We start from the raw sequence: 11095 nt of genomic DNA on the forward strand, positions 1-11095 counted from the left end.
CGATCCTGGACCAAACTGGAGTCTGACGTGGCCAAAACCATCTCCAAAACAGCCAATCTCGTCTGAGGGGGTAATTTGTCCGGTTTTGTATAGTTAGGGGGTGATTTGACCCAGTTTAAACTTAGGGGGGGTTAGAGTCCTGAACCTGAAGCTTATTCCGAGCCATGTCATGTCATTGAACGGTGCGTGGGTTGTAAATGAGATTTCGACGACATGACCTTACTGCCAATTAGCTTAGTTACCATTGTACTACGACAGATACACTTAGCTTCGAGTTTCCATTGTCGGGACCTTGTAGTTGTACGGCAATGCTACCAGGTGCAGCTGGTTCTTCCTTCTCGCTGTGGCGCCGACGACCATGTCCATGTCAAGCTCATCCGGCTGCGTACCGACCGGGAGGCTCCAGTCGAAGTAATAGAGAAGCCGTGCCACGACAAGCTCCAGCACAGCCAGCCCGTAACTTACGCCGGGGCACATCCTTCTCCCGCTCCCAAACGGCAGGTACTCAAACTGCGTGCCTTTGTAGTCCACCGTGCTGCCATCCGAGAACCTCTCTGGTCTGAACTCCTCCGCGTCGTGCCAGTACTCTGGGTACCTAGCCACTGCCCACGCGTTGACGATGACCCTCGAACCCTCCGTGACCTCGAACCCGCCGACATCGCACGTCTCCCGACACAGACGGGGGAGCAGGAGCGGCACCACTGGATGCAGCCTTAGAGCCTCTTTAATCACCATTCTTGTGTAGCTTAGCTCGCCCAGGTTGCTCTCGTGGTCTTGTGGGTTCTTGTTGTGAAATACTCGTCGCACCTCTGCCTGCGCTTTGGCCATAGCTTCAGGGCTTCTCATGAGCTCCGACATGGTCCACTCGGCAGCTGACGATGTCGTCTCCGTCCCAGCTGTGAACAAGTCCTTAACGAAGTCCACATGAACAAAAAATTAATGAACACAAATATATATATAGACTGGAATGCGGGCGGATATTGAAGAAGAGCATATTATGAACATTAATCTGTTAACATCCAGAAATATTTGAGAACATATTCACCACTTACTGTTACGATTGCCTTGATGTTGGTCGTGCCGATGGGGAAATCGAGCTCCCCCTCGTCTTTGATCCTAAGCAAGACACTCAGAAGATCATCATCTCCGATCTTTCCCATAGTCGTCTTCTTCTTTTCCTCTCGCCGCGCCTCGCTCTCTGCGATGATCTTGTCGAAGACGGCGTCGAGCTGCAGGCGAGTCCGCCAGAGCCGGTGTTTCAGCCCAGTGATGACATCCACGAACCACAGGCACGGGAACAGGTCCCCAACGCAGAGTCCCCCGCTGATCTTCAGCACCAGGTCGATAGCAGACAAGAACTGCTCTCTGAGCTCGGCGCCACAATCCTCGCCGAACGTTGTCTCCGCGGTGATCGCGCTCGTGCACGACACGAGCATCCTGCCAAGATTGACAAGCTCGCCTCCTCGGCCAGAGGCGCGGACCTGCTTGACGAGGGACATGGTCTCGTTGTCCCTAACGGACGCGAATTGCCGCACCTTCCGCTCGCTGAGGAGCTCGACCGTGCAGAGCTTGCGCAGCGTCCTCCAGTACGCCCCGTATGGCGCGAAGGCGATATCGAGGTTCCCGCAGCCGAAGATCTCCCCGACCAGGACGCTTGGCCGCGACGCGAAGGTTATGTCCTTGTCCCTGAGCACCTCCTGCGCCGCCGCCGGCGATGAGACCACGACGGCGTCAACCTGTCCCAGCCGGAGGTACATCACCGGGCCGTGCTTCTTGGCTAGGTCCCGGAGAGCGACCTGCGGCTTCGACGTGAGGAGATGTAGGAGGCTTCCGATGAAGGGGAAACACCGTGGACCGGGAGGCCGCCTCTTCTTGGAACTCGGTGGTGTTGGTTTACGGCCAAGTAAGGACACAAGAATCATCAGTGAGATGAGAGAAAGGAAGAAGAGAGTGGTTGCGCTTAACTCCATGATGATAGCCTGATTTAACTTGCAGCTTTGCTTCGTGGAGTGGATGAAATGCAGCAAGCAAGAATGTCCTTTTTTATAAGCTTTACCCTTGCGAATTTGCGATGCCAAAGATGCTGGATGCAGCACTATGTGGATCCTGTAGAGCGTACGTACAAAACTGGTTCTGTTCAAGTAGGGTCCTGGTTGATTGTTATTCTTTACCAGATTCATTGTTTTCTGAGTTGATGCTTTGCTGCACGTGAAGATGTTTTAAGATGGCTGCACGTACTTTTTTAATGTTTATTTGTTAAGAGAAAACTGCAAACTGAGACCGGGCTCTTTAATTTCAAAAATTCGGAATCATATTTTTAAGTTTAAAAAAATCTGAAAAAAAATCCTAAATGTAGACAATGGTGAAATCTACAAACGTGTAAAATCGCAATGTGAAATTCTTTATATTGTAGACTACACAAAAATAATAAAATCTGGCAGGTTTTATAGTTTTGAAATGTGCACTATTCACTATTCTCAGATCCACATATTTATCATTTTTAAGTACTAAGAATTTCACATTAAAAGTTTGCAAGTTTGTAGATTCCATCATTGACTACATCTAGGATTTTTTTTCAGAATTTAACACAAAAATATGATTTCTATTTTTTTTGAAAACAAAGAGCTACATGTAGTTCGGCCTCCATTTATCTCGGCCTGAAATACTTGAAGTTCCTGACTAGTACTAGCCCTTAGTTCGAAACTAGTTACTCCCTCCGTCCACAAATAAGTGGACGTGCGGGATTTTCAAGGTTAATTAGTAAAAAGAGAGAAAAATGCATTGGAAAGATGCAACCAACGTCTCTCTCCTCTTTAATTATTTCATCTCCAATAGGTTAAGGTCTGGTCATAGTGGGGAGTAACTTAGACTAGTAACATATGCCATGTTACTAGTCTATGTTACTACCTTCATAGTGGGTAGTAACTTATATGTGATGTCATGCATTGTATCATTTATTATGTTGTAGACTCATCTTGCCTTGACGTGTGTGATGTTATGGTAACATAGCTAGTTACCACCTCACTCTCTTTCTTCATTCATTAACATGCCATGTCACCAAAATACCTTGAGATGTGTGATGTTACTAGCTATGTTACTCCCACTATGAGTAGTCTAAGTGCATGTATAAAATTAAGATAACATGTGTTGAATATTATTGGGTTTGATTTTCGTGCGATGAGAGAGAAACAACTTTTGCTAATTGAAAGTGCATTGAAAACATAGAAATACACTCTTTCATGGACAAAATTTGAGCCTAGATGTCCACTTATTTGAGAACGGATGGAGTAGCTACTTAGCCCATAGACAAAGAGATTCTTTAGAGCAAGTTCAGCAGAAGCCGTATACAACCCTCTATAGCAAATATAGAGGAGAATGCCTGAAATAATGGCCCCCATCAGCTCTCCTATACATCACCTCCATCATAGGTGGAGCTAGAATTTTTTTGAAGCTGGGCAAGCCAAGTGTGACAAAAGGTAAATCTCGGGCCCATCAAAATATAAATATCAAGTAAAGAAAATACACCCTCAACAAGATATTTCATGTATAGAGATAGACACGGTACATTAAAAGATTTTCAACATTACCACAAAAGCTATTAGCTTAACCACAAAATGCACATCGGTGCTATACAGTATTGAAGCTCCAACGCTTGACCGGAAAAGCTTGTCCAAACACAGGTCCAAATGAACCAAAAAGCTGGCTACTAGCAGGGATCGCTTTTTTGGGAGGGATTTTGCAACGCTATCAATTTTTTTTTGCTACAATAGCACAACTTTTTGATAGTACTAGATTTTGCTGATAACACAACCTTTTCACTACAAGGTAGAAGTCCGATATGTCTTAATCTTTTTGTTTTTCAGTTGAACCAACCTTTTCCTACAATGAAGAAAAAGCGACAATATTTTTTTAGTAAGCAACGTGCAACACTTGGGGATCGATTGGATTTTCTTGGGGGGGGGGGGGGGGGGGTATGCCCACCTGGTCGGCATGGACCAGGCGCCACAGAGCTCCTAGGCGGGTGTTTTGGGCCAGCCCACCGTTCTCTTTCAAAAAAAAGTTACTTTCATTTTTTCCTTTTATCTTTTGTCTTTTTCCTTTTTATGTTTTTCAAAAGCTGAAATATTTTGAATCTGAATTTTCTAAAATCTAGGATTTTTTTGATTCTTTCAGAAATTTGTTTTTTTCAAATATTATCAAATTTTATACTTTTTCGAACTTGAACATATTTCAAAATTTTGATTTAATTTATTTTTTGAAATTTGAATATTTTTCAAATATGAACATATTTTAAATTTTAATGTTTTTAATTTAAACAATTTTCGAAATTGAATTTAACATTTTTGAATTTAAATTATTTTTAGATTTGAATTTTGAATTTGAAATAAAAAATAGAAAACAAAAGGAAACAAAAAATAAAAGGAAAACATAAAACAAACAAAATTTAAAAATTTAAAAATTCAAAAACATAAGCATGCACGAAAAGAGAAAGAAAAGGAGAAAATGGGCCAGTCCCATACCCGACCAGGGGTGTGCGGTGTCTGGTAGGGATCGACCTGATCGGTGTATAGGATGGGAGGACCTATACAATGCTCAAGCATCGCCTGAAGCGATCCTGAATGGGCCAGCCCATTAGGCTCTTGCTCAAAAGAAGTAGTAACATATTTCTTTATGGGTGTACATGATCTGAGGAGTGGATTTGCTGTTCTCCAAGCAGGTAGACATTTTTAAACATATCATCAGCAATTACTTTTTATGATGGTATATTGGTATTATGGATAGCTCAGCAGTAACTTTCATGGCATTGTCCAGGAAAAGAACTAAAGATACTGGTGTAGGGGATAAATCAATCGCTGGCAGTAGTGGCCGTTTGCTACCTCGCAACAAGCATGATAGTACTATGTTTTTTCCCATTTTGTGTCGGTGTGAACTTCACTACTTCAGGTTCTTCTTTCTTCTTTCTTCCCTTTTCTTGCATTTGTTGATCTCTAGTGATAACTATATATAGCAAATTTCACAACATTATATGTCATCGTCTATTGGGTTAAGAATCACAATATTCTTGGAATTGAATTGAATAGGAACAACTTACTGGTGCATGGATCCACTTCCAATGTTGTGAACGTAGTTAATATATATACTACCTCCGTTTTAAAGAATAAGGTTTATATTTTTTTTCAAAAAATCAAACTACGTAAAGTTTGACCAAGTTTATAGAAAAAATGGTGTTATGTACAATCTAAACTCAACACCTTTAGATTCATCATAAAATATATTTTTATATGATATCTACATACTATCGTTGTTTTTGATATTTTTCTAAAAGTTTGGTCAAACTTTACTTACCTTATTTTTTTTAAAAAAACTTATTCTATAAAATGGGGGTCGTATGGTTCTGATTTCCTGAAATCATTACTTTGCAGCCTCTCTTAACTAGATTATATGTTTGGTCCGTACGCTCATGGCACTCTAAAACTGTCACTATTGACATATTTTTGTATATGAAAAGACAGAAATGCATAAATGACAAATACTTTGTACTCCTTCCGTTCAGATTAAATTGACCCGGGTGGTACGTAGAAAGTACCTTATGTATGTGTGTACCTGGCGTCAATTAAACATGAACAGATGTAGTATTTATTGTGTGTCTGGTGCAGACTGAAACAATGCACTAATGTGGCGGAAAGTAGCATGTGCACATGAGCACAAGTGCTTCTTGGACTTTTGGATTTTTGAAAATTTTCAAAACCTCGCTCTTTTATGTTTTCAAAAATTATGGCATTAAATATGTAGATAGATTTAGACACGAGGAGTGTAGTCAAAAAAGTCCCATCAAAAAATACTTTGTATTTTGGAAAATACAAAAAAGACAAATTTCTGATGTCAGAAATTTGTCTTTTTTGCATCTCCAAAAATATAACGTATTTTTTGACGAGACTTTTTGATTCCAATCCTCGTATACACATCTATCTACATATTTAATATCATAATTCTTGAAAGCAGAGAAATATGAGAATCTGAAATTTTCAAAAATCCAAAAGTGAAGGGAGCACTGATAACCCACAAGTATAGGGGATCGCAACAGTCTTCGAGGGAAGTAAAACCCAAATTTATTGATTCGACACAAGGGGAGGTAAAGAATACTTATAAGCCTTAACAACTGAGTTGTCAATTCAGCTGCACCTGGAAAAGCACTAGCAACAGGGGTGATGTGAAAGTAGCAATGATGTGAGAGCAAAAGTAACAAGAATACGCAAGCAGTAATAGCAATATGAGAGCAATGGTACCAGAAAATAGTTGACATGTAGAACGAGTATATGATGATGAAAGATGGACCGGGATTCCCAGCTATCTACACTAGTGGCAACTCTCCAATAACAAGTGTTGGGTGAACAAATTACAGTTGGGCAATTGATAGGATTGATAAGGCATTAAGAAAGAACATCAATTCATTAATCACGTAGGCATGTTTTCCATATTTAGTCGTACGTGCTCGCAATGAGAAACTTGCACAACATCTATTGTCCTACCAGCCGGTGGCAGCCGGGCCTCAAGGGAATCTACTGGATATTAAGGTACTCCTTTTAATAGAGCACCGGAGCAAAGCATTAACACTCCGTGAAAACATGTGTCCCTCACATCACCGCCATCCCTCCGGTTGTCCCGATTTCGTCACTTCGGGGCCTTTGGTTCCGGACAGTGACATGTGCATACAACTTGTAGGTACAATCTAAGCAATAATTATAGAGCTCAAATCTAAGATCATGCCACTCGGGCCCTAGTGACAAGCATTAAGCATAACAAGATTGCAGCAACAATAACTTCACAAACTTTATAGATAGACTAATCATAATGTATCATCCATCGGATCCCAACAAACACAACACCGATTACATCAGATGGATCTCAATCATGTAAGGCAGCTCATGAGATCATTGTATTGAAGTACATGGGGGAGAGAATACCGACTAGCTACAGCTAGAACCCGTAGTCCATGGGGGAACTAATCACGGAGCATGATGGAGGCGATGGCGTTGATGGAGATGGCTTCCGGGGCACTTCCCCGTCCCGGCAGGGTGCCGGGACGGAGACTTCGTCCCCCGAATTGGAGTTTCGCGATGGTGGCGGCGCCCCGGAGTCTTTCCGGAGTTTCGTCAAGTGGTACGGTGTTTTTAGGTCGAAAGGGGTTAAATAGGCGAAGAGGCGGCGCGTGGGGGCACTCAGGGGCTCCACACCACAGGCCGGCGCGGGCCCGGGCCAGGCCGCGCCGCCCTATGGTGTGGTGGCCCTCCGGCCCCTCTTCGACTCTTCTTCGGTGTTCGGAGCCTTCCGGGAAAAATAGGAGGTTTGGTCTTCGATTTCGTCGAATTCCGAGAATATTGCCCGAACAGCCTTTCCGGAACCAAAAACAGCAGAAAACAGGAACTGGCACTGTGGCATCTTGTTAATAGGTTAGTTCCGGAAAACGCATAAAAACATCATAAAGTGCAAGCAAAACATGTAAGTATTGTCATAAAACAAGCATGGAACGACAGAAATTATAGATACGTCGGGGACGTATCAGCATCCCCAAGCTTAGTTCCTGCTCGTCCCGAGCAGGTAAACGATAAAAAGAATAATTTCTGTAGTGCCATGCTACTTACATATCCTTGATCATACTATTACAAAGCATATGAAATGAATGAAGTGACTCAAGGCAATGATCTATAGTTGCTAACAAATAGATAACATATAGCAAAACTTTTCATGGAGAGTACTTTCAAGACAAGCATCAAAAGTTTTGCACAAGAGTTAACTCATAAAGCAATAAGTTCATAGTAAAGGCATCGAAGCAACACAAAGGAGGATATAAGTTTCAGCGGTTGCTTTCAACTTTCAACATGTATATCTCATGGATATTGTCAACATAGAGTAATATGATGAATGCAAATATGCAAGTATGTAAGAATCAATGCACAGTTGACACAAGTGTTTGCTTCTAAGGTGGAAGGAATTAGGTAACTGACTCAACATAAAGTAAAAGAATGGCCCCTTCAAAGAGGAAAGCATCGATTGCTATATTTGTGCTAGAGCTTTGATTTTGAAAACATAAAGAGAGCATAAAAGTAAAGTTTTGAGAGGTGTTTGTTGTTGTCAACGAATGGTAGTGGGCACACTAACTACCTCATCAACCGGACTCCCAAGAGCGGCTCCCATTTTATTTATTTTTGGGTGGCACTCCTTCCAACCTTTCTTTCACAAACCATGGCTAACCGAATCCTCGGGTGCCTCGCCAACAATCTCATACCATGAAGGAGTGCCTTTTTATTTTAGTTTTATTATGATGACACTCCCCCCAACCTTTGCTTACACAAGCCATGGCTAACCGAATCCTTCGGGTGCCGTCCAACAATCACAAACCATGGAGGAGTGTCTATTTAAGTTAATTAATTTGGGACTGGGAATCCCATTGCGAGCTCTTTTTGCAAAATTATTGGATAAGCGGATGTGCCACTAGTCCATATGAGAGTCCGTCAAAAGTAAATGACAAGGTTGAAAGCTAAACACCACATACTTCCTCATGAGCTATGAAACATTAACACAAATTGAGAAGCATTTTGAATTATTTAAAGGTAGCACTCAAGCAATTTACTTTGGAATGGCAGGAAATACCACATAGTAGGTAGGTATGGTGGACACAAATGGCATAGGTTTTGGCTCAAGGATTTTGGATGCATGAGAAGTATTCCCTCTCGATACAAGGCTTAGGCTAGCAAGGTTATTTGAAGCAAACACAAGTATGAACCGGTACAGACAAAACTTACATAAGAACATATCGCAAGCATTATAATACTCTACACTCGTCTTCCTTGTTGCTCAAACACTTTCACCGTAAAATATCTAGACCTTAAGAGAGATCAATTATGCAAACCAATTTTAACAAGCTCTACGGTAGTTCTCCACTAATAGGTTTAAACTACATGCAAAAACTTATGATCTACTTGAGAGCTCAAAACAATTGCCAAGTATCAAATTATCCAAGACATATGAGGCATTTTCTTTTCCCAACCAAATAAAGATAAATATTGTAGCTTCCAACTTTTATTCATTGAACATTAAAAGTAAAACGAAGAACAAGTGTTCATATGAAAAAGCGGAGCGTGTCTCTCTCCCAAACATGGATTGCTAGGATCCGAATTTATTCAAACATAAACAAAACGAAAAATAAACACACAGACGCTCCAAGTAAAGCACATATGATGTGACCGAATAAAAATATAGTTTCAGGGGAGGAACCTGATAAGTTGATGAAGAAGGGGATGGCTTGGGCATCCCCAAGCTTAGACGCTTGAGTCTTCTTAAAATATGCAGGGATGAACCACGGGGGCATCCCCAAGCTTAGACTTTTCACTCTTCTTGATCATATATCATCCTCCTCTCTTGACCCTTGAAAACTTCCTTCACAACAAACTTCTCATAAACTTCATTAGAGGGGTTAGTACTCAAAAAAATTGAATCCACCTTGGTCCTGTAGTGGCACATTGCAAGAACTCAATAAAACATTAGCTACAGCTCTCTATGTCTAGAAAAGCTCGCTTAAAGTCCACAAGAGACAATGCAAAAAACAGAGACAGAATCTGCCAAAACAGAACAGCCAGTAAAGACGAATTTTAATAAAATACTTCCGTTTCTCAAATCAGAAAACTCAAAACTAATGAAAGTTGCGTACATATCTGAGGAACACGCACGTAAATTGGCATATTTTTCTGATTTTTCTACAGAGAAAACAGCCCAGATTCGTGACAGATAGAAATCTGTTTCTGCGCAGAAATCCAAATCTAGCATCAACCTTCGATTAGAGGCTTCACTTGGTACAACAAAACACAAAACTAAGATAAGGAGAGGTTGCTACAGTAGTAAACAACTTCCAAGACACAAATATAAAACAAAGTACTGTAGCAAAATAACACATGGGTTATCTCCCAAGAAGTCGCTTTCTTTATAGCCATTAAGATGGGCTCAGCAGTTTTAATGATGCACTCGCAAGAAATAGTATTTGAAGCAAAAGAGAGCATCAAGAACCAAATCCAAAACACATTTAAGTCTAACATGCTTCCTATGCAAAGGAATCTTGTAAATAAACAAGTTCATGAAAAGCAAAGTAACAAGCATAAGAAGATAAAACAGGTGTAGCTTCAAAATTTTAAGCACATAGAGAGGTGTTTTAGTACCATGCAAATTTCTACAACCATATTTTCCTCTCTCATAATAATTTTCAGTAGCTTCATGAAAAAACTCAACAATATAACTATCACATGCAGCATACTTTCCATGATTTCCAAACACATAATTTTTATCAAGTTCAAGAATAGTGGAATTAAAACTTTCAAACTTACTTTTATTAATAATATAACAAGGTAGGTGATCAATCTCAATAGATATGGGACTCATAGAATAAGTCAAGAACTCTCCAATCCCATTTTCATTAGTAGTACAATTAATATTATCAAGTAACATAGGACCATCATCTAAAGCTTTATCATAAACATTTGCCAAGCAAAATTCTTTAGTACCATGCATTTCGACATCAGGCACAAACAAAGCATTATCATAAGATTTATCAAAGTAGCATGGATTATCATAAATAACAGTAGCATAATCATTCTCACAAGTATTACTCATAGGTACTATTTCAAGAGAATCCACAGAACATAACATTCAACCTTTTCCGGTAAGCATGGAGGACAATCAAATAGTGTAAGAGATAAAGAGTTACTCTCATTAGAAGGTTGGCATGGGTAGCTAATCCATTCTTCCTCCTTTTGTTCGTCGCTCTCTTCTTCTTTTTCATCCAATGAGCTTTCAGGTTCATTAATTTCTTCTTCCACCGGTTCCTGCAAATTGTGAGTGCATTCTTGTGCATTAATGTGTCTCTCTTTATAATCAAGGACATAAGGATTCCTACTGTAGCATTCTATGCAAGAATTAAGGATAGTAGAGACATAATCTTTAAGGCCCTTACACACAGCACAAGTTTCATAATTCTCAACCATGAAGGATTCTATCTCGGAGGCTCCCATAAATAAGACAAATTGTTCTACCTCTTCGAACCCAT

At 40.6% G+C, this 11095-nt stretch overlaps 1 protein-coding gene across 1 annotated transcript; it reads right to left on the reverse strand.

Moving 5' to 3' along the window:
• Positions 1 to 264: 264 nt before the first annotated feature.
• Positions 265 to 1970, reverse strand: LOC124672080 (9-beta-pimara-7,15-diene oxidase-like). The gene is made up of 2 exons (XM_047208369.1): positions 1053 to 1970; positions 265 to 909 (listed from the first exon to the last, which is right to left on the reverse strand). The coding sequence occupies exons 1-2, from the start codon at positions 1968 to 1970 to the stop codon at positions 265 to 267; spliced, it is 1563 nt and encodes a 520-aa protein (XP_047064325.1).
• Between the last annotated feature and the right edge of the window lie 9125 nt (positions 1971 to 11095).

Source organism: Lolium rigidum, chromosome 7 (genome assembly GCF_022539505.1).
Source record: "Lolium rigidum isolate FL_2022 chromosome 7, APGP_CSIRO_Lrig_0.1, whole genome shotgun sequence".
In the NCBI taxonomy this organism is placed as follows: domain Eukaryota; kingdom Viridiplantae; phylum Streptophyta; class Magnoliopsida; order Poales; family Poaceae; genus Lolium; species Lolium rigidum.